This window comes from Mugil cephalus, chromosome 16 (genome assembly GCF_022458985.1).
Source record: "Mugil cephalus isolate CIBA_MC_2020 chromosome 16, CIBA_Mcephalus_1.1, whole genome shotgun sequence".
NCBI classification, from domain to species: Eukaryota; Metazoa; Chordata; class Actinopteri; order Mugiliformes; family Mugilidae; genus Mugil; species Mugil cephalus.
In genome coordinates, this window is record NC_061785.1 from 17,627,187 (window position 1) to 17,650,849 (window position 23,663).

General features: G+C 41.2%; 3 protein-coding genes across 6 annotated transcripts; 1 reads left to right on the plus strand and 2 right to left on the minus strand.

The window, feature by feature from the left end:
- Nucleotides 1-74: 74 nt before the first annotated feature.
- Nucleotides 75-6,624, minus strand: LOC125021950 (monocarboxylate transporter 7-like). Of its 3 annotated transcripts, none has more exons than XM_047608156.1 (6): nucleotides 6,353-6,624; nucleotides 3,314-3,554; nucleotides 3,086-3,229; nucleotides 2,847-2,975; nucleotides 1,651-2,607; nucleotides 75-955 (listed from the first exon to the last, which is right to left on the minus strand). In XM_047608156.1, the coding sequence occupies exons 2-6, from the start codon at nucleotides 3,549-3,551 to the stop codon at nucleotides 702-704; spliced, it is 1,722 nt and encodes a 573-aa protein (XP_047464112.1). In that variant the 5' UTR covers nucleotides 3,552-3,554; nucleotides 6,353-6,624; the 3' UTR covers nucleotides 75-701. The 3 variants fall into 3 exon arrangements, with proteins under 3 accessions (XP_047464112.1, XP_047464113.1, XP_047464111.1); XM_047608157.1 differs by lacking the exon at nucleotides 6,353-6,624 and adding an exon at nucleotides 3,740-3,989; XM_047608155.1 differs by lacking the exon at nucleotides 6,353-6,624 and adding an exon at nucleotides 3,627-3,777.
- Nucleotides 3,731-15,800, plus strand: arsg (arylsulfatase G). 2 transcript variants are annotated; one of them, XM_047608159.1, is made up of 11 exons: nucleotides 3,731-3,783; nucleotides 8,505-8,744; nucleotides 8,900-9,135; nucleotides 9,949-10,063; nucleotides 10,378-10,524; nucleotides 12,046-12,257; nucleotides 12,350-12,430; nucleotides 12,577-12,685; nucleotides 12,895-13,015; nucleotides 13,097-13,187; nucleotides 13,455-15,800. In XM_047608159.1, exons 2-11 carry the CDS (start codon nucleotides 8,518-8,520, stop codon nucleotides 13,733-13,735), a joined length of 1,620 nt encoding a protein of 539 aa, XP_047464115.1. In that variant the 5' UTR covers nucleotides 3,731-3,783; nucleotides 8,505-8,517; the 3' UTR covers nucleotides 13,736-15,800. The 2 variants fall into 2 exon arrangements, with proteins under 2 accessions (XP_047464115.1, XP_047464114.1); XM_047608158.1 differs by lacking the exon at nucleotides 3,731-3,783 and adding an exon at nucleotides 5,348-6,231.
- Nucleotides 14,201-22,980, minus strand: LOC125021955 (WD repeat domain phosphoinositide-interacting protein 1-like). Its single transcript, XM_047608165.1, has 12 exons — nucleotides 22,499-22,980; nucleotides 19,867-19,949; nucleotides 19,174-19,343; nucleotides 18,977-19,073; nucleotides 18,610-18,707; nucleotides 18,394-18,486; nucleotides 18,246-18,316; nucleotides 17,718-17,825; nucleotides 17,363-17,527; nucleotides 17,157-17,264; nucleotides 16,620-16,765; nucleotides 14,201-16,131 (listed from the first exon to the last, which is right to left on the minus strand). Exons 1-12 carry the CDS (start codon nucleotides 22,573-22,575, stop codon nucleotides 16,010-16,012), a joined length of 1,338 nt encoding a protein of 445 aa, XP_047464121.1. The 5' UTR covers nucleotides 22,576-22,980; the 3' UTR covers nucleotides 14,201-16,009.
- Nucleotides 22,981-23,663: the final 683 nt, after the last annotated feature.

Genomic DNA, 23,663 nt, shown 5'->3' on the forward strand with positions numbered 1-23,663 from the left:
TGAGCTAAAGGTTTAGAAAAACAGCAGCAGTTGCACATCAGTGACAAGTCAGTGACAGTCACATTGTTGCTTTATTGTGATTGAACACGCTTTTATTACAAAAATACTTTGAAATCTCACATTACAGATCAACTGTGCGACGGTTTGATTAAGAAGAAACCATTTTAATCATACTCCTGAGCTTTAAGTATTTCCTACGACAAGTGTTACAGAATCTGTGCAGCTTATCTGCATTCCTGCAGCTACATTTTGGTTCATAGCTTTTCCAGGTATCATTATGTTATGGATTAACAGCAGGTAATTATCAAGTTTGAGTGAAATATCTAAATCTTCGGCACCTCCGTTAATAATGCATCATTCACGGTTCAACACAGGTAAACCAAGACCATGTATCACTGAAGATTATTTAAAGGAACCTTGGTTTTACTCCTAGTGATAGTGGCTCTAGTTTGGTATATCAGGCAATTAAGGCATAACTGCTACACAGACATTATGATCTAAATGGTTAGTGTCAGAAACTGGATCCGAAACATTTAGCGTTTGTCCTCATCCTCACTGTATTCATGCCACTTCATTATTCTGCCTCCTGTAGTTTTTACCTTTCACCGTTATATGGCTTAACCCTAATGTGCAATCTCAAGCAAAATGTAAAACCTCAACATCTGCCGTGTCCACGCTGTCGTTTGATTCAGAACAGTTGTTTAGACTTTTTCCATCATCGGCCCTCCGCTCTGTTCACTGCATTTTGCTGTTTCCATCGTCGGCCCTCCGCTCTGTTCACTGCATTCTGCTTTCCTTTCTCGTTGTTCTTCTGAGCAGTTTAAGTTTCTCTTCTTACAAAGCAATCCTCTTTTAGCCGGTTTTACCAAACCCAGGAACACGGCACTCAGTCCCATGCCCACTGCACAGGAGTAGAAGGCTGACCCGTAGTCCTGAGTCACGTCCACCAGCACACCTGTGGAGGGGAGGACAGTTAGAGCTAAAAGGAGGCTGTAAGGGGGCTCTCCAACAATGTTACACATCAGGTTCAGTTAACACTTATTCTGGACCATTACCATGGAAGTGGGGAGCTGAAACCCAAAAACATGTCACCTTCCACCTCCATGCACTTGACACAGAAAGTGGGAAAAACCATGGCTGCCTTCAGGTGTTCTTTAAGCGTCTACAAATGCTTGTTAAACACATGTACATCACTACTTAAGAGAAGCGCTGATTTATTATATTAAGACCATTTAGAACAAAGCATACTGAGCATCTGAGGTGGCTGCTATGTTGTTCCATCCAATATAACAGATAATTAATTTGAAGTCATATATATTGATTTCAGTGCAGTAATAATTTTTTTTTTATTATTATATCAGATTGGACTTGTAGACGTGTACTTACTGTGATATTTAGTTTCTCTCTGTTTTTAGGATTTGATTGCACGATATTTACATTACCAAAGGATATAGCCAATGACTTGTCCAGTTTATTTAGAAAACACATTAAAATGCATGCATTTCATGACTAATGTCACCAAAATTATATTAAATGATATTTTTCCCAATCATAAATTCAAGCTTTTTTATGACAAGATACAAGTTATGGCCTAAGCATAATTGTAAGCGTTATTTATGATAAATGTGACATTAGAAATGTCTCCCTTACCTCCGAGTGGTGGTCCAGCCAGCCCAGCAAAACTGTGGATGAACACATAGACGCCAGCAGCTGAGGACATCCTCTCAATTCCCACCACATCATCCTCAGCCAGCAAGGGGATGTGAGTGCACGCCAGGGTTCCCATAAAGAAGCCGTACACTGCGCAGCACACGGCTAGGCCATAAAACTCTCTAACCAAGGTGAATCCCACCAGATCCACAGTCATTATGACAACACATACCAGAAGCACAAGAAGCTTGTTACTCCTGAACAGCTTCCGTGTCAGGATCCACCCAATGGAGAATCGCCCTAAGATTTCAGCCACAGCCATGATGGAGAGCATGTAGGCGGCGCGGTCCCGTTCCACGCCTCGATTCACACTCAGCTCAATGATGTAGAGTTGAGGGGCGAAGAAGCCCAGAGTGGCAAACAGTCCAAACAGAGAATACAAGATGAAGCTGCACTCTCTGAGGACCGAGAAGTCTAAGAGTTTAGAATTCTTCTTTTCATTACCCGACTGATTTTCTTCGTGTTTCATCTCTTGTTTTTCTGCGTGTCTGTCCGTTTTGCCGTCTGATTCAGATTCTTTAATCTCTGACATTCTGGGCTCGGCAGAATTTTGTTGTGTCTCCGACCTTTCTTCTCTGTGCAGTATATTTTTTTCCTCATGACTGCAGCTGTCAGTGTCCTTCAGAGACTGAACCCCGGAGTCTCCAGTGCTCACAGAGCCTTTAGTCAGCTCGTTTTCCTTCATCACATTGTCCTCTGGGTTTTTGGCCTCTAAACTTTCAGGATTGGCTTCTTGTTCCTTTAGGGACAACCTGTCTGTCTCTGTCCTGTGGCTCGCCTTGGGTCTGATAATGATTGGCCGAAGCAGCACGCCACAGATGATGATGATGCTTTGCAAAGCTCCAATCACTGCCATGGTATGGCGCCAGCCAATACGATCCCTTAATGCAGAAAAGGCTAAGAGACAAGAAGAGGCATGCTGTGATATATGAAGGAGCAGAGGTTGTCACCTTTCTGCTGGTAAACAGGATCAGTACATTGATTGCTATTAATTTCTTGAAAACTGTTGATAGTTTCTTAAAATGAAGGCTTAATTTTGTCCTTTTGCTAAACAATTTATACAGACTGCTGCACAGTTTTCTTTCAACTTGTCTAAGCGTACGCATCGAAACGTCAGTGGAAGTTGTTGCTCTCACCCGGTGCCAGTGCAAACATTGATAGTGACTCTCCGGTGGAAGCCAGAGCTGTGACCAGGGGTCTTCGTTGGTTAAAGTACTGAGAAAGTATGGTTACAGTGGGCAGGAAGGTCAAACAGTAACCCAAGCCTGAAGAGTTAAAAAGACACAGATTTTACTTGGTGGCATTGTTAAGGAACAAATAATAGTCTGGTAAAGTTTAAAAGGGTAGATTAAGGAATAAGCAACCAGTTTGATACCTGCAATGAATCCATACGTAAGGTACATTTGATTGATGGAGGTGGTAAAGCTGGTGGCGATGGTCCCCGAGGAAATGAGTAATCCTCCAATCATGACAACAACTTGGAAACCAAACCGGCTAGTCATGACAGAAGAGAGAGGACCTGAGGACCCATGGTGAAAGGGTTTCAATCAGAAGTCTAACCTTGCTGGGATTACGCCCATTTAACCACGACGTCTGTACTCACCATTGAAGGTCATAACAAATACACATATGGAAACGATCCAGGAGACCCGACTGTTGCTCTCTCCAAACTCTTCCATCAGGGCCTGGAGGAAGATGCCGAAGCTCTTGATGGAGCCGTAGGTGAAAACTTCCACCAAGAAAAAAGCCACAGCGATCACCCATCCCCAGCCTCCGTCCGGGGCCTCCGAGTACACATTGGGCCCCAAGAATCGTATATGCATGACTCCACACAGCGACATGTCCTGGAAAGAGAAAAAGAAGTAAGATTAAGAAATAATAAAAAACATGAAATTTTATTTAAAAAATGCGCTTACTTAGACTGGATCTCTGTCTTAACGAAATAAACTAATTTGGCAGCAAAATGAATCCGTTAATAAATGCTCGTTTAAATCGTGAACGCGCACCACGGGTAAGCGTGAACGCGTACCAGCCCACCGTAGCCAGAGCTTCCTCACAACACCTGGAGCCACAGTGAGTAATTCACAAATATTTCGGCAATATTTCTGCAGCACAACCAGAAAAGCGGTGTTTTAATCGAGCAGAGGTGGAGCGAATTCGGCGGCTTTTGCAACAAGGTTGAGGATAAGTAATGAGTTTAAGCAGCAGTGAAGAAGTCTAAAGCGGACTCCTGTGGTCAGATATGAGTAGTCTTGCGCAGCTGATTTGGTGCTGAAAAAATCTTACCCCCTCCCTCATATCCCCCCCTCCCCTTTTTTTTAGCTACTTCTGTACATCGTTATTAAGTACTGTTTAAAGTGCAAACACTGTAACCAAAGACAGCAAGGAGGGGAAAGCAGCGGTAGTTTAAGTTCGGCCCCTCTCTGCACAAGACTGGACCTAATCAATTATTAATGAGCTGGGAGGAGAATTGGCTAAATGAGATGTTTCTGGCATGTTGTGCAATAGAGGCTAAATCAGATCTACAATGCACTGATTCTAGACAGACTGAGAGCTGGGGTCCAGTGTGTAAATATATAGGTGTAAATGTTACACAGCTTCATCAAGCAGGATATCAACGCCTTTAATGTTTCTCTGTTTTTTTTTAATTGCTATTTTTCTTAATTAATGTATGAAATGACGCTACTTATACAATGGTCCGGGTGAATCCTCGATTCTGATTGGCTGCGGGGTGTACACACTGACTGTATATACTGGGTGTACATTAAAAGGGGATAATGGACACCATAAAGACGGTCCGGTCAAATTGCCTGATGACAGTTCTAAATCATTGCGCTGGCTCAAACGCTTTGGTAACCGTGGCAACAGAAACACAGAACATACGTTATTTCATCCCGGTTAAATAGTCCGCTCAGCCGCTTCTTGTGGAAAAACTTATGATTTAAACGGTAAAAACAAACAAAAAAAAGACATCATTAACTTATTAACAATTGACCTAATATTTATTTATTTCGTAAGTGACCATGGTATAAGTGGGATAATGCCCTTCGAGGTGTCCATTATCAGAAATTATATTGAACACCTTTCTGATATTGGACACCTCGTTGGACATTATCCCTTACATAAACTGTTTTGGTATAAGCTAGTCATCTACTTAAATCATGGTGCCTTTAAAACCTATATACAACCTACAGACTAAAATGGGGTGGTCCAAATAAGTGGTCTGTACAACCCTAGACATTTCAGTAGAACTACGAACCACAGAAAATGTAAACACAGTGGAATTAACAGCTCTGTTTCTATTATTTTAAACAAATGCTGAACACCAAAAACCCCCATGGAGCTAAGACCTAGTTCGGAACTGTGCCATCCAGAGATATTCTACATTGTTGTGCATGCATGCTTTCTTTTACCTAGTATGTTTGCTTTAATAATATACATGGCATTTCATTTGACCTCACAATTCATCCAGCTTTGTCATATGTAATAATAGGAGATACCTCTCATAAGCTGTACTGGTATGTTAAGCTTAGTGTAAACCCCTTTGTTTTAAAACTCTTGAATTCACATATTCCATCTTACAACACCCATAATCTTGCTGTGAAGTTTAAATTAACACAACTACTCTTCATGATAGTTGTTCAGGTAAAACTTTATTATTTAAAGCAACATGAATTATGAATGACTGCACAGAAGGTAAAAGTGTGTAGTCTTGCAAACCTTTATTGATACTGCTAAAGCTGAATATAGGCGTGGCAGACTTACCCATACACAGTGTAGTGACTGGTGCAGTGACATTCTTTTAATGCAAGTGACATCTGCTTCTTACATGCAAAATGTTTCATTACACTTTGTCGTGAATATATTAATATGGAGAGTTTTTATAAAGTCTTAGCAATTTCAAACATACACAATACTTACAAATGGCCCAAAACCGGCTCATTTCATAGCTTACAGTTTAGCTTCTTTCTGAATAACAAATAAATGCACAATAAAGAACAACAGTCAGCAAGATGAAACTGAAAGACAAAGATATGTTTGACACTATGGGGTTGAAATACTGATAATTGGCGAACAATAGCCTATAGTTTGGAAGGATGCTCTTTCAATGAGTGTTTTTTAATGTTTCTGATTTTTATTACTTGTGTTCTTAAGTATGCCCAACAAAAGTACTGAATGTATGTTAAACAAGACCATAACCAGTTTATTCAAATCAATGATTTCCCTTTAGGTAAAAGCCGACAAAATAAATAAATAAATAAACACAATTATAATAGTTATCACGCGTATAGAATGCTGTATGGATTTGGTTCCCGTTAACCATTTAAAAAATAATAATACATTGGATTTAAAGGGAACGTTATGTCGTTTATACTTTCAAATGAAGAGTGGAGGGAAGGGGGTTGTTGATTTTTAGGAGCCGTTTAGCCAGTCCTCGTGCGGCTGACGCAATGTACTCAGTCCAGCGGCGGCTCGTGCGGTCAGTGGGCAATGATACTCTAACAACAACATACACACTTTGTAAGTACCTGTTATCGCCTACTTGGGCCAAATATCCTAAATAAAGGCGCGTTTTTCCAGTGAGATTTAACTCAACTAATTGTGGCGGTTTATATTGAAGTTATTTCAGGTTCTGTCTCACCTGCAGGTCGCTAGTTTCAGATAAAAAATAAAAAAAAAAAAAATAACAAAAAGATAGTCCTCCCTCCACTCGTGTAATCCCTTAAGTGCCGCGCGATTCTTCAGTAAACCTCAGTGGTTTACGGGGTGCACGTACTCTCACGAGAACTTGTCCGCCGTAAACACTCGCCGGACACTGGGACATTATGTATGTCTGAGACGAGTTTACATTCATGGGTAGGAACCGGGGGGAAAGAAGGGTTAAAGAGATCTGGTTGAAACCAGTTCTCCGTATCCGCGTGCAGATCTACTCTGTCTCTGATCGCGCGCGCGCACACACACACACTCCTTCAATTTGGAGTGCAGTTGTGAGGTCTGAGCTCATGGCGCTTACTCCCTCAACCCACCACCACCACCACAACACTGTGTGTTTTTGCGTAAAGTTATCGCTGTTGGGAAATATGCCCCTATGTACTATAATCAAATATGTCTCTCTGTATGGCATCAATTCTGAGTCTGCATCATTCACTGTTTTCTGAAAGCCCACGCTTGCCAAAATATTAGGCACACTAATGAAGGAGTTTATCTTGAACCATCGTCAATGGTAATAATTCAACTATATGATCCTTTTTTTTTTATTTTAGAGGGTGGAGTTTGTGGTGCTGTTAAACTGGACAGAATTAAACACTGAAGTGTTTGTATAATTTAATTTAGCCCACTGATTAAAATCAAAAAAAGGTTCTCAAAACAATGTCAGCATGCACTCATACAACACAGCACGGTTCAATTGTACTATGAAACCACAAACTTCAAAATGGAAACAGTTGAATTACAGCTCTCTAGGTTATTTTAAACAAATACTGGAGACCATAACCTTCATACGACTGAGATTTAGGGCAGGACTGTTATATTAGAATGAATTTGTTTTCACTACCGACAAATCAGTGCGTTTTTTCAATTTTTAAGTGACGGTCTAAAGTTACAGCTTCCCCACACCACAATATTTTCAGTCATCATACGGCTTGTAGTACTACTACAACTTCCTCTCCGAAGTGACCAAGTCCTCTCATAAAATCTGATTGCACCTTTAAAATGACTTTCTGTCTATACATGTTTAATTAAATTTAAATTATGACATTATCTTAATATCTAAAGTTGTTGATCTATGGAGACTGTCCTGAGGACAGCCCAAGTACAACATGTTCTCTACATGTGAGATACAAGTTTGTCAAGATATACTGGTATGATGAAGAAGGATGGAGAGACGGTAATGAGTTTCTTCGCTTTTACTATTGCATGCAATGGATTATTTGATGGGGTTAAGGCAGGTGAACATGATTAGCACATGAAGGAATTAGAATGATCCTATTTTGTAGAAATGTTTGGTTTGTGTCATAACTTTATTCGACCTGAGATTTCTTTGTTGATTTTTTTTTTTTGACCACCATATAATGCTTTATGAATAAATGTTGTGTGCATTTGTTGATCAGATAATACGTGCTGTACATGAACAGCCAGAAAGTCAGTGGTCCCACATCTACTTCAGTTCTGCCAAGCATCGTAGTAAATATAAATAATGTTTTGCCTTTTTCCAAATTGAAATTTAGTCTTGCACGCTTACACGTTCATTTGATCCCAACTCTCATACCGCCCAGTTAAATGTAGTGGAAAGAAACTAAGTACGTGTACTCAAGTGCTAAGTTGTAGTTTTGAGGTATGTGGACTTATATCTTTTCTTTTTATACTATATACTCAGCAATGTTTGTTTGACAGATTTAACACTGTAAAGATTAGGATTTCATACAACAATGAATAAAAAACACATTTAGAATACAACTCATTCAATATTAAATCATTGTTCTCCAACCTTTTCAGATTCTATCTTCTCACAAAGAGCCAGTTTGTCTTTCTAAACTACTCATGTTTTCATTTCAAGAAACATTCAGATTATCCAGTGTCTCAGCAAAAAGTTTGAGAGTTTTCAGAGAAACGTGTTTTTTGCAGAACATGTTGCACTGTTTATCCAAGAGATGTGTAGCCAGCTGTTAAGGTGAATTATGTAGTTGTGCATCGTCTTTCAAGCTAATCGCAAGAAATGCCTCATATAAATTCAGTGTTTGAATAATAACTTGGTCTGACAATCTTTTAAGTGACACCTGTGTGACCCATGACAGATCCTGATCCAAAATGGTGGCTGTCGTAACCCAGTTGCTTCTGTCCGGGATGCTGTTGTTCGGGATGCTGCTCCACACGTTGTCCCAACATGAAGCCAGGGTTGATAAGCTCAATAGAAAGCCCAATTTCATCATCATACTAGCAGACGATATAGGCTGGGGTGACCTGGATGCTAACCAGCCTGAGGAGAAGGCAAATAATACACCTAACCTCAACCTGATGGCCCTACAAGGATTGAGGTAGGGAACTGAATTCATTTAATACCAGCTCTAAAATGTCATTTTAACATTCTGTACCATCATTTGAATGACTGCGTATTTTACATCATTTATCCTGTCAACATGGCAGATTTCTGAGAGATCATTTCTGGCTAAATATAATATTCTTTTCGCAGACTGACAGACTTCCATTCCCCAGCTTCGACATGCTCTCCATCCCGTGCTGCCATCCTGACAGGCCGCTACGGCCTAAGAAACGGCGTGACTCATAACTTTGCGGTGGGTTCTGTGGCTGGTCTGCCTCTGTCTGAAGTCACCTTGCCCCAGCTGCTACAGGGGGAAGGATATTACACTGCCATGATTGGAAAATGGCACCTCGGACACAATGGCCCATATAGTCCAACTCACAGAGGTAAGTGGGAGCTTGGTATTTAAACTTTTTGTTTGTCGAGGTTCAACTGGATGCTACAGTCATGGGTCAGGCTGGAATTTGGAAAATTTCGTTTTGTGCAATCTGCTTGAACTTTGAAAGAGTTAAATACAAATTATTTTTCTTTAAAATACATTTTTGAAACTATCTAAAAATCTAATTTACATCTGCCTTGTAAAACAGAGGAATATGTTGCACAATGCTGTATTTTTCCAGTTCGTAGTGTGTCAGGTTTTGGACTTTTCCAAACACGTTGAGCGTGTGTCAGCCTCACCCCGGGAAATAGACCGGGTCACTAATCACAAACTCCGTCCAGCTGTGTCGGCTTGTGACGACGCGGTTGCACCTGACTCTTCTCCTTCTGCTGACTCAGCTCATCAGAGTCTTTCGCCGATCCCACTGACTGGCCAAGCCTTCCTTGTGCTCAGTAATTTTTACGGTTCATATGCAACAGCGATGATGTGTGTTGCAGATGAGTGTTTTTTATGTTTTTTATATTTAATATATTATTACCTTAAACACCTGACATCGACCTGCTACTGGAGACTGTTTCCAAACAAAATTTCGTTGTAACTTATGTGCACTGACATTAAAGTCCTCCTCCTCCTCCTCCTCCTCCTCCTCCTCCTTCTTCTTCTTCTTCTTCTGAAGCCCTAATGTCCCAGTGAGATGTGTGACCTTTTTCTTTATTGCAACAGGATCGTTGTTAGTAATGCGTAAATCTGTAATAATACTCAAAAGACTAATTGATAGAAGTACTTAGTGTCTTAGTAACCAGACTTGTCTCTTGCACAGGTTTTGACTACTACTTGGGTATTCCCTATAGTAATGACATGGGCTGTACAGACAGACCAGGATATAATTTACCCCAGTGTCTGCCCTGTGACACATCTGGACCTCAAGTGATCAGGTGATTAGTTTCCATTCTGGTGTTTGACATGGTGTTGGTGACATCTTGACTTAACAACATCATGATGATTAGCATGTAAATGATCTAGGTTTATACGTTTCTGAGTAACACAAACACAAACTCTGCTATTTAACTAACTTAAGACCAACATTAGCACGCTGCTTACAAAATAGTATCAACTATTAATCCTTTCTGATTAGTCCACATCCAGTCTCCCTACAACACTCTAACTAATTCCAGACCTTAGAACCACTCAGTCACACAAACACGCATATAATTTATCATCAGTATGTTTTATTGTTCTCATGCTCTAGATTGAGGAGGAGCGTGCATGGAGGCTGTTATTCCAAAGTGGGGCTGCCTCTCATTGAAAACAGGAGTATCGTGGAGCAGCCACTTGACCTGTGGACACTGACAGAACAATACAAATCTGCAGCACTCAGGATTATACACAGTGCAAGGTACAACACAGCTGCAAAAATACACACGGATTATAAAATGGATGATCCATGTGTTATTGAGCAAACTGTTTCTACAAGGTGTTTGGATATGGTGATCAGAGCGCTTGTGTTTCATTTGCTCTGAATGCATCTGGCTTTCTTGACATTTAAGCCGCGCCAATCGCAACCATTTAAATAATGTGGGGCATTGATACAGAGATCATAAACCAATATGCATTTGTGCACAATGAACTTCATCTGTTATTCACAATAACAGAATTTAATGATCTGAAAATCAGAATAACCTGTGTTAGATGTTGACTTTCTGCTACAATGCAAATATGGTGTTAATGTAGAGGTCATAGAGACTCAGAGCAGCAGCATAGCGTTTGACCTGTGTGTGTGTGTGTGTGTGACACCGGCAGGTGCTCATTAAATGACATACAAGTTTCTATTTTGTGCCCGAATGTTATAAACTGGCTAAGCAAACAGTGTCAGAGTATCTCTCGACGTAGTCATGAGCACCAAACTGAAATTCGTTATGAATTCCTGCATAATTACCTTGTGAACCACAATAGAAAACACGGTGGTGCTGTTTTTTTGTTTTTTTTTTATTATTAAAAGCTCTCATGCTTCCCTTAAGTTTGTCAGTGTTCCGAGAATTTGTAGGTGTGCAGCCATTTTTATTGGAGAGATCTGAATAATGTAAACATATTACTTAAGGAAGTGATGAGTGATGATTAAGTAAATCAACATGAGTTGCTCACATTTGTAGCAACGTGCAAGTCACTGCCTTGGATGGGATATGAGGAAATGCTGCACTCAACAACCATCTCTGGGTTCTGACCTAAGGATAAATTATTTAGAGTTATTAGCCTGTATCTTCCTGACAAAGTGTCAATAATTTCTAGATACAATATAATGGCATCAAAACCAACAGCTATGAACTATACTATACTGAGAATTCAGGAGATTCATGAATGTACATATCTGTGAGGAGAATATTGGTAGTTGTACAGAACTGTGCTACTTGTGTACTGTATTGTGTGTGTCTGTGGGTGTGTGTGTGTGTGTTGGAGGGATGGGAGGAGGGCGGTAAACCCTGCTGTTTGCAGCTGTGTGTGAAAGGCATCATGCCTTGAAGCTATACTACGAGGTCATGTGAACGAGAACAGTTCTGTCAGTCACATGCAGCCCAGACTCAACAGCAAGCTTTCATTCATCAAAGTAATTTGAAGTGAGTGCTGCGTTCCAGATGCAAAGACCCACATTCCTGCAAAATGTAGAAAACAGGAATGTCACATAGAACTCATCACCATATACAAGAGTTAAAATGGTTTGATAATTGTTTTTATGTGCAGGTGATGAAGAACAGTGAATACAAATGCATATTTATTGCATGGATAACTAACTCTATGTTGTTTAAAATACTGACAAATATGTTTTTGACTGGACATGTGTTTATACTGATGTAGAAGTTGTGTATATGTAGCATTTGCAGCTTGGACTAAATTGAAGAATAACTGATAATTGTCTTTTCAGGGAGCGAGGACAGCCCTACCTGCTCTACATCGCACTGGCACACATGCACGTCCCATTGGCCCCTCCACTCTCTACAGAAGCACCAACCACCGCTCAGCTCTCAAATGATGGAGTGTACGCTGCCAGTCTGAGAGAGATGGACAGCCTGGTCGGGGCAATAAAGACAGTTTCTGATAACTCAGACAAAGACAACACACTCATCTGGTTCACCGGTTAGTCAGATGGAGTAATTATGTCCTCATACCAGCGTCTGTTAACCTGACGAGTCCTCAAATACTGTTTAATGTGTGCACATTTTATTTAGGTGACAATGGCCCTTGGGAACAGAAGTGCCAATACGCAGGAAGTGTAGGACCCTTCACGGGAAAATGGCAGACCAGCAAGGGTATAAAAAATGCACTTTTGGAGTCAAGCTCAGCAATGCTTAATGAGGGGCACTGTTGGGTTCAGTTATATGGTAGCGACTGTATGTCCTGCGCGTATTGTCTTAAGCAATCATATTTCTAAAGTCAGATTTTGCTTGTGTGTTAGGTGGAGGATCAGCTAAGCGGACCACCTGGGAGGGAGGTCACAGAGTGCCGACAGTGGCCTATTGGCCTGGAAGGATTCCTGCAAACACCACCAGCTCTGCCCTGCTCAGGTACACTCTCACATATGTATATACATACATGCATGTGTGTATTGAGATGAGTAACTACATAGATCTACCTGATGTAGTCATAAACTCAAGTAGTATATAAGGACTTAGTAGGGACTTGATGATATTCCCATGTATTAGTACACTATTAGTTACTAAAAAGTCTAAACTAAAAATGACTAAAATAAATAACTAATTTTCTTTTCATGCAGTGGTATGGACATCTTTCCAACTGTTCTGTCCCTGGCAGGGGTGACACCGCCCACAGACAGGCGCTACGATGGCATCGATGCCACAAATGTCCTCATGCGCCGTGAAGAGATGGGCCACGAGGTACAAGTGAAGTGTCATAGTAGTAAATTTAACTTTGGTCAAGTTTGCTGCATATGATGTTACTTCCCGTCTTTCTTGTAGTTTCTCTTCCACCCTAACAGTGGTGCTGCTGGGTCGTTTGGTGACCTGCAGACAGTTCGAACTGGGAAACACAAGGCATTTTACATCACAGGTACTCTCCAAATATGAATATGTGTCAGATGGGCCGAGAAGTAAGTAATACAACAACAAACAACATAAATCAGCCGCTGCCACTATGGTGGAGAGTATCCGCGTCAACATGGTGTTAGTTGTACGTTACGTATAGACATATTTTTAATTACACAGTAATTCCTAAAGCTACGTTGAAATTAATATTTTCATGTTTAATTAAAAATTGTTAACTGTAATGTTGTTGTAACACGTAATATTAAGAGAAATGCGGTGGAATGTGGTGCAGGTGCAGCAGAGGCATGTGGTGGTGGAACAGGAATGCAGAAGGTCCACAACCCGCCGCTAATATTTGATCTGGAGCGAGACGAGGCTGAGGAAACACCCCTGGCAGTCGACACACCTGAATACAAGGCGGCAGCAGAGAGGATCGCCCGCCGGAGGGAGGAGCTATTATGGGACATCGCCACAGACAAGTCAGTGTCCACCGCAGACTACAGAACAGACGAATCAGCTGCACCATGCTGTGATCCCCGACAGGCTGTTTGCAGGTGCCACACACTGGGCTGAGGGGCGAAAGCCGAACATGTAAACAAATGGCTGATAAGAGAGGCACACAGATGTGTATGAGCAAACAGATGTTGTGAAAAACATCTCCTTTGGATGAGCTCGGCAGTTTGTTTGTGTAAGGTTGTTGTTTGGGAGGTTCAACGTCCAGATGCAGTAGGAGATGTGCAAACAAGAGACGGAGCAGAGAGAATCAGCTGGCTGAACTTCGTCCACTTAGTAGAGAAGTGGTGAAGCTGATGTGATTCTCTGGGAGGTCCATCATTTGAGAAAAATAACAAATACCAGCTTATCAAACACGTAAAAAGTTATGGACGCATTTATTTGGCAATGTAGCTAAAGCAACAATTTAACTTTCAAAAATTTAAAAATGTTCAACAATGCTTAATTTTACTGGATATTTGATTTTTCTTTTTGTACAGAGTAAATTATGCTAGCTTTAAAAATCAAAACCACACAATGCAGATGTTGAGTCATTTCTCTGGTTTAATGAGTTTCTGGTGTAAATGTCCAGTACTGAACAGCTCATTGCAGCTCAAGGGTGTCCTAACAGCGCCATCTTTTGGCAAATCATATGGTATTACTATGTTACTTATTACAACAGTACTATATAGAAATGTTATATATACATTATACACACAGTAGAAATCCTTACTTTATATTTACGCATGGTAAGTCTATGTGTTGATGTGTAATACTTTAAACAATTTGCAAAAGAATATTTAATACATCAATGTAAAAATAACTATGACTTGCATGTTAACATATTCAGCATCATGTAGTAAATAAAAGGGTCTTCAGGGTATCGCTGAAATTGAAGGACCTGTAACTTTGTCATGTACAGCTCGTCTCCAGGCTTATAACATTTAGCTGTTGAGCCCACTCTTCCAAATATATTATTAGGTTACATTTGTGACTCTGCAAGTTTTCAGTCTCGTCTATTGCTACCATAATTAGTATCACAGCTGCATCTGCGAGTCATATGATACTAGCGGCATGTATCATGATTTAAATAGTGTATCACACAACATCTTTTACCTTCTTGAGTGAACTACTGCTTCTCTCTTGAGGTATGACACATTTAATGCCCACTGATAAGCTCCAAAAGTCCTGGGGAACCCCCCCTAATGATAGATCTTTAAGGTTTAATACGTAGTATTTGTTGGTTACCGTTTGTAAACACAACATTCAAACTTGGCCCCTCCTCCCCCGGCTCAACGAGCAGAGAGAGAGCAGCGTCATCTACAGAGTGAATGAAGAGAGGGAGCAGCGTCAGAACAAAACAGAGAAATGTGCCATTATTTTTTGTCGGTTTCACTCCATTTAGGCTCTAAAACACACAACCCTGCAGGAAGGCCACATTGTTGGATTTTGTGTGAATGTAGCACTCTCTCAGCCCAGTGCCCACCCACTTTCCAAAAGTTGCATCCCCAAAATGTCCCAAACGCAGCAAAACACGAAGAAAATACTGCCCCCAAGGGAGTGTCTCCAGAGATAAATAAACTTCCACACTCTTCTAATGTGTCACAAGGGATGACTGAGAATGATGACTTTCGCATGAATCTAAGTTTTCATGAAATCTCTGCATATTATACATTTAAGATCCTAAATCCTAAGACTTGTGACAGCAAATGTGATTAAGATGGTCAGATTTAGACAGATGTTATTAGGCCATTTTTACATTGCACTTGGCTTCGAACGAAGCTGCTACAATTAGTGAAATCTAATCCAATCTAGTATTGTCATTCTGTTCATAATACTTGCATCCTCATTTGGTAGCTACCATCACAATATTTTGTTGGGACATAGTATTCTCCAACAGCAGCACCTGTGTTCAATGATAATGTAATTGTGTATCGTCAGTATTTCTTGCTGTGCGCACTGGTTACTTACTAAGTGTTTAACACTGTCGTTAATGGCATTACACAGGAGTTCACAGTAGATTCGACTCTTCAGACAGCTTTCGAATGTGTCTAGTCTTAATGAAAATGTTCTGAAAATGTTCTGAAGATGCTTTGTTAAGATGAGTGGATCATCTGTAGTGTTTTTTTTTTTCTATATTCCCTTTAAAAACTTAGAGAGTCTCAGAATACAGGAACAACAGGAAGTAATAACCCTATAAGATCTGACCCTACGTCAGCAGAGGAACTTGTGGTAGGTTGGAGGTGCCACAATGTCTCAACACCACAGGAATATTTTTTGTCCATCCTCCCTGCTTGCAACAAGTTGGTCTGATTTTTGTGCAGGGGCAGATTGGTTTTTTGGGGGGGGGTTTGGTCAGTTACTCTGGTTGCCGACTGGAGGAAACTCTTTCTCGTCATCCAGACAAACGGGGCCCTCTGCAAATTCATGCTCTGGGATTACTTCGCCCTTTTGGGCTCCTCCATCTTCAGAATATCCTGAGAAGAAAATAAATGAAATACACATTTCTTGCAGACCCTTATTAGTGATCATAATCCTCATATCTGTATCCTCAGAGGAAGAGTTTCCTTCCACAGAGGCCACCATGTTGCTTCACCATATTGCTACAGTAGCCCACAATGAACAAATTAAGGGATTTACCATTTACCATTTAGCCATTTACCAAAGTTTGGGTCAAGTGTCTGCAATTAGCAACATCACCACTGGATGTCGCTATACACACTGTTAATAAAACTATTCAAGGTAAAAACCATGTTATACATTACAATAAGTATTTCTGTTATTCTTTGCATGAGTTTTTTAAACTATATACACACCAGCATAAACATAACATATGCATAAACAACTGTAGAAATCCTAGTTAAAAAATCAGGTTAAAAAAAAAAGAAGTACTGCCCCATGTATTGAATTCAGAATTCCACTTCTTGGAAAAGATTTGAACAGTTTGTGATTAAGGAAGCCTTACCCATGAGAGTGGCAGAGGAAGGTGGAGTTGAAGGGAGAGCCACAGTGGCAGCATATGATTGGCTGGCCGGCTGTGGCTGCGGAGGAACATCCTCTGGGTTCTCATCTTCCTTCTGTTCCACCTGCTCCTCACTGTAGTCAAAGAGCCTGGAGAAAGGGAGCAAACAACGGCTTAACAATGCAACACACAACAGATCTGACATTTAAAAGTAGAAATCTGCAAGATCTGGACCCGTTTACTTCTGTGTAATATAGATAGCCAACACATTGGTGCCGTGTACAGTAAATTCATCTTGTTCTTCTTTGACATTTTTGTTAATTTTGGAATTGTAAACCATGATTTCAGTTTTCAATCAGCTTAAAGTTTTTGCTGTAGTTTGAGTGCATAATGCAAATGATGAATAATGCTTTCACTTCCCAATTTCTTTTTTTTTTTTTTTTGCACCTCAAATTGAAACTAAAATCCACTCCAAAAGTATTCTCATTCTAATATAAGGTTGGACTTTACATCCAAACATATATTAAGGATGAATCCCACCTGTGTTTTTGGACCAGGACACACTCGCCTCCATCCTGTGGATCCACATTATAGATGTAAAGATGGCCGTCTGAGGACGCCACAAGCAAGCGAGGAAGCTTCTGAATCCTGACACACACACACAAACGATGATTGATCATGCACCAATACACACATACAAAAAAATACAAGCATCATTGTCTTGTTAACGTCTTGTGCTGCCTTACGTAGCCAGCGCGCAGATGTTCTTCAAGCCAAACATGTTGAGACGTACAGTGGCGAAGGCTCTGTCCTGATGCATCATGTCAGACACCTGTGTGGGCAAGTAGGTACTGGCTGCTGTGAACATTTTGCCCACGTACGCTGACCATGTCGGGGACTCTTCCTCTCTACTGCAAGGAAGCATGATGGGAGATGGTTAAAGGTACAGAGTTCACTGTAGTAAAAATCCCACTGGAAAGAAACAATTATTTTACGTTTGCTTTATAACAGTGCTATATTTATTTTGATGAAGCAGGACGCCACTCATCACTACCTATAATCAGACATCCTATTGCCTTAGTCTGTGTCTTGGGTGTTTACCTGGGACTGTGTTGCTCCAGTTTAAAGATATGGACGGTCTCAGTGTTGCTTGAGGCACACAGGAACTGTGCATCAGCACTGAAGGACAACGAGCTGATGCTAACATATCTGGCACACAAAACAGGAAAACAACACAAAATAGAATTGTCAAAAAACAATACAGTAGATGCTCATGACTTAGCAGATACACAAATTGACTATCTCCTGGACAGTCTGATCACAGAGTGAGTACTAAAATGCTGTGTCTGACTTTCGGTCTAACGTTTCCACGAGTCCACTACTCACATTACTGAAACCCAGTCACTGACGCTGGAAGCATTCACAAACTTCTACTGGCTACTGAGCTCATGAGGAGGAAAGTATCTTTCTCTCCAAAACGTCTGTTAAAGGAATCAGTGGGTCATTTGAACTGCTATCCTTCCTCTCACAAGAACTTGTTTAACCTTTGTCGTACACTGTGAATCTTGTTGTCCACTGTTTCCTTTTTAATACTTTACAACGGAAGCGCGAGAGAGTACGAGCGCTGACCTCTTCATCCCTCGCCGGAATTCAAACAGCTTCTGTCCTTCAGGAATGCTGAAGACTCTGATAACTGTACCCTGTAGAGGAGAGCGTGGTCAAACAGGCCGATGGGTGATAAAACAGAAGGAGGGATGAACAGAAATGAAGCCCTCACCTTCTCCGATGCACTGGCCAGTTTAGTACCGGAGGCGTTGAATGTGAGGGCTGCCAGGGGACTGTCGTGGGCCTGGATCAGGGTCACGGTGCTCTAAAAGAGCAAACAAGAGCTTTCTGATTACACCAGAGCTTTTCCTGCCATGGGGTTTTCAAGTGACATGACAACAGCTGCAGTTTTTCCTTTGCTGCTACGTTGCGTTCAATGAAACCTCACCAGGTTGTTGGCATCGTAGACCGTGATCTCTCCGATGGTGGCGCTCCCAGGGTACGCAAGGTAGGAGTTACCGTGATTGACGGAAAGTGCACAGAGACCTATGAGGCAGGAGAGGGAAAGATTATTTTCAGAATATTTTTTTTCCCAATTTCACAACTGTTTAACCAATCTGCCCCCTTTTGGAGCTATTAAACATATTTTATTTTTCTAGCGGATGGTGGCTTCACTGGAGACTACAATTACAAACGTTTCAGCCGTATATAAGATTTCAGAACAGACTGAAAATGTTCAGGCAGAGATCAGTAACAGACGTGGTGTAAGATTTCTCCTTTATCCTCTTTCAGTGCGTCCAGCAGCTCGAGCGTACCTGAGGGGTTGGTGGGTGTGTTGAGCAGGGTCTTGAGTAGCTTCATGTCTTTGATGTTGTGAATGTAGATGGACTCTTCCAGGCACACCACGAGCCGCTGAGACACGGAAAGAGACGGCATCAGTCCTGCACGCGGGCGTTCACATTCCGCAGCGCCAACCAGAAGATTGCGGAAAGGTGAGTTTTGCTGTTCCTACCTGCCTGTTGAGCCTGACGGAGAGGATGTTGTTGCTGTAGCTGTAGTTGCAGATTTCTGTACCTTTCTTGAAATGATAGACGTTCATTCGCCGAGGCATGGACAGACTGACCACCACTACCAGGCTGCTGGAGAACAGTCGCTCCACTATATAGACATCTGGACACTCCACTGGGAGAAGGACGGGAGAAATCTTTGAGTCAGCAATGTATTAACAGTGTATTAACAATGGAAGATACAAATTTTCCATATACTAACACATTCCCATTGCTTAATAATTACATAGCTACGATTATTACCACCAATCCAGTTTATCAAAACAAGGAGAGAAACTGTCAGAAAAGAAGAACTGATTTCAGACATTTAACTTTCTGTTTCACTGTGGATATTGAGGATTGGAAAGCTTCTGCCGACCGCATTCAGAAGAGCAAACATGTTGCACTCTATCTGAGCTGCTGCATGACCAAGGTGAACGTGACCACAGCTCATATCTTTCTTTGTAGGCTTCTGTCACTCTGCAATCATGTCATCTTAGGGAGGGAATGCAGGTATGTCACTGTGTACTTGCTGTGTGCATGGCTGATTTATAAATTAGCAAAAACATGCGCTGCAGGCGTGGTTGCCCATATGAAGAGCGCACTCCTGTATATGTGTTCATGACCCCTGCGTACATATGAACTGTTTTTCTTCGTACCTCCCTCGTGGATGCAGTCTAATTTGTCCACAGCAGTTACAGAGAAGAGACGATAGCCGGTCTTGGTGCCCACTGACAGAGAGCTACAATAAAAACACACACAAACACATCTTACTGAACAATACTGAAAAATGCCTCTTAAACCATCCACTTGACATCGAATGCATTATATTTTAGAGGTAGAAAAAGAATCAATACAACATAGTAACATGATATTTTATATCAGCTGCAAATATACACTCACTGGCCACTTTTTTAGGTACACCTGTTCAATCGCTTGTTAACAAAAATAGCTAATCAGCCAATCACATGACTGCAATTCAATGCATTTAGGCGTGTAGAAGTGATCAATGCAAACCGAGCGTCAGAATGGGGAAGAAAGGGGATTTAAGTGACTTTGAGTGTAGTATGGTTGTTGGTGCCAGACGGGATGGTCTGAGTATTTCACAAACTGCTGATCTACTGGGATTTTCACACAAAACCATCTCTAGGGTTTACAGAGAATGGTCCGAAAAAGAGAAAATATCCAGAAGACCACACCAGGTGCCACTCCTGTCAGCTAAGAACAGGAAACTGAGACTACAGTTCACATAGGCTCAACAAAACTGGACAATAGAAGATTGGAAAACGTTGCCTGGTCTGATGAGTCTCAATTTCAGCTGGGACATTCAGATGGCAGGGTCAGCTTGGATCCATTCTTCCTTGTATCAACGATTCAGGCAGGTGGTGGTGGTGTGATGGTGTGGGGGATATTTTCTCGGCACACTTTGGGTCCCTTAGTACAAACTGAGCATGGTTTAAATGCCACAGTCTACCTGAGTATTGATGCTAACCATGTCCATCCCTTTATGACCACAGTGTACCATCTTCTGATGGCTACTTCCAGCAGGATAATGCACAATGTCACAAAGCTCATATCATCTCAAACTGGTTTCTTGAACATGACACTGAGTTCACTGTACTCCAATGGCCTCCACAGTCACCAGATCTATATCCAATAGAGTACCTTTGGGATGTGGTAGGAGATTTGCTTCATAGATGTTCAGCCGACAAATATACAGCAAATGTGTGATGCTATCATGTCAATATGGACCAAAGTCTCTGAGGAATGTTTCCAACACCTTGTTGAAAGTATGTCACAAAGAATTAAGGCTTTAGAACTCTAAAGGCAAAAGCAGTTGAGCCTTTAACTAACAGTTGTACCTAATAAAGTGGCTGGTGAGTGTATATCAAGGAGTTTTTGCTACTAGAATAATAAAACCAATTGTTAGTCGTTCTGTAGTGGTCCAGTAGATTGGTCACCATGCAGGAGGATGTTGGTAAAACTAAGATGGAGGACTCTAAGAGGAGGAACGTTGAAATGTGCCATATGTATGTCTCTAAGTCTAAGTTTAAATGAACTTTTGGGAACATTCAACACAGTTGAATCGCGCATTGTGATTAAATCGTACTGTGGGGCCTCTGGTGGTTTCTACTTCTATTATACTGTTTTTGCTGTCACATACCTAACACATGCCAACCCAACATTTTCTGTTTTGATACACTGCTATTGTTTGAGTAAAACAATGACGGGGAGTTTCTTTCTTTAGCTTGTTGCCACCAAAAAGAGTTTAATGAGTGGATGTGATCAGAAGGGACAGCTTGAACATACAGTTCTGTACGTTTAGTCGCTAGTGTGGTGCTGCAAAACTGCATGAAATGATTGTTGGAGGCATCACGTAAACATACAGTGTGTGGTCGTCATATGCTTATAAATAAGCTGAGGTTAACTACTGATGTCTACATCAGTGTAGTAGCACGAGGTCAACATATAGCCGTCACTGACAGGAGGAGCAGGATGTGGTGACCAGGTCTGATTCACTCATGTGCAGCGTGTTTGGCAAGACACCCGCGACATGATTTATTTATGTTTTTCTTATCGTGTTTTTCATAGGCAATGCAACCATAACACAGCTTCTATTAAAGGTGCTAATTAGCATGGGAAAGCTGTCTTATCTTATCATGGCTGGAGATGAAAACAACACAGAGATAAGAAGGTCGCGCTGACTGTTTGGCCACCTGCTTAGTTTTACGATGCGAGCCGAGGGAGATGTTTAGGTAAGGAGGCACACCTGCAGCTGGATGATCTGATGAATTTGTCTGTTGGTTCACAATTTACCCTCTGACAATATAGAGGCGTGGGACAACAGAAAGCAGGCAGAAAACACCACATTGGGACTTGCTGTTGTTACATGTTAATTATTAACATGCCATTTTGCATGTGATCTGGAGTCATTAATCAAGAAGAAAGAGTGAGCCACTCAACAGGCCTATGTTTAAAACAGTGTATGAAGCAGTGTCTCATTACACAGCATTCAGAAGTTTGGTGACAGTAATAAAGGACTAGTTAAGTGTGCAACAGGCCCTGGAGATTAACACAGTGGCCTACTTCACTTTCAGCTCATAGTGACTCATCTAGAAGTTCACAGAAGCCTGTGCATTCCTTGTGGACGCATCCACGCTGTACAACTCCCTACTCGCTATTATAAGAAAATAAATGAGAGTATGTCAATGCAACTGAAAGTAATTATACAACAGTCAGGTGCATCAAGGAGATTGAGTTCATGCTGGGCCCGGCCCGCAGGTCGCTTACGTGGTGTCCTGGTTAAACGAGGCACAGATGAAACCTCGGTGCACCCCGGGGTCGTCCGGCACATCTTGGGACTCCATCCGAGCTGCCAAATTCCCTCTCCTCTTCCCGGTGGAGGTCGGAGGCCTTGGACACGGGTCGATCCCCGCCGGAGCCCGCTTCCCCTCCTCTACTCCCCGACTCCAAGCGCCACGCTCACACTCTTCAGGGAGAGGAATGTCCGGGCTGGCTGGCTCAGATGGCACACATCATAACGCCCGGTGTATTACTATCCCGACGTCAAACAGGATGAAAGATCTGCGGCAGCACTTCCCTCAGCAGCCGTTTCACTTCGGTCAGTCGACACCGTTGTTATTATTATGTTATTAACTTCCAGCGTTCACCCCAGCAAAACAAAAACAGCTGATGGGAGGATGCGTCACTGTGAGGTGCAACGCCATTGGCTGACTGCAACAAATCAAGCCCCACCTCTTCATCATTTTAATTGGACAAGCTTTTAAGTGTCCGTGAATGATTCGATAAAGCGTCTGTTAATCAAACAAGAGACGCCCATGTAGAGGAAACGCTTCTGATTGGTAAGCTGTACTTTCAGTCTTGTCACGAGGAATTGTTTTCATAATTTGATTGGATAAAACACAGCGACACATCAACAAGCCTGAGGGGGACGTCCAACTGCTCAGATATCAGATATTTAGGCAATATTTGACCAAGTTAAAAAAAAAAAAGAAAAAGAAGAAGAAAAAAGAAGGCGTCTGTTTTCTAGATTAGAATTGTATTCTATAAAGAATAAAATATCTAAATAAAAATGAAAAATAAATGTACAATACAATTTAGTTATGCTACTATCTTAACAAATATTACTAATTATTGTACGCTTTATTCTTAAACTACGCAACACATTGTGCACCGGTTCGGACATTTAACACAAAAATAACGTTTACACTTATGATAACATAAAATAATATGCTTTTGGTTATTATTATTATTATTATTTTATTATAATAAAAATATTAGATGTAATATTTGTTCTAAATTAGTATTTCATATTCATATTGAATTCAGGAAACGTATACTGAGTTTTAACCCTGTAATTATTTCGCCTATGGGCTACAATTTATTTTTATTTATTTAAGTATCTACATAAAAAGATTTACTAATGCCTTTATTT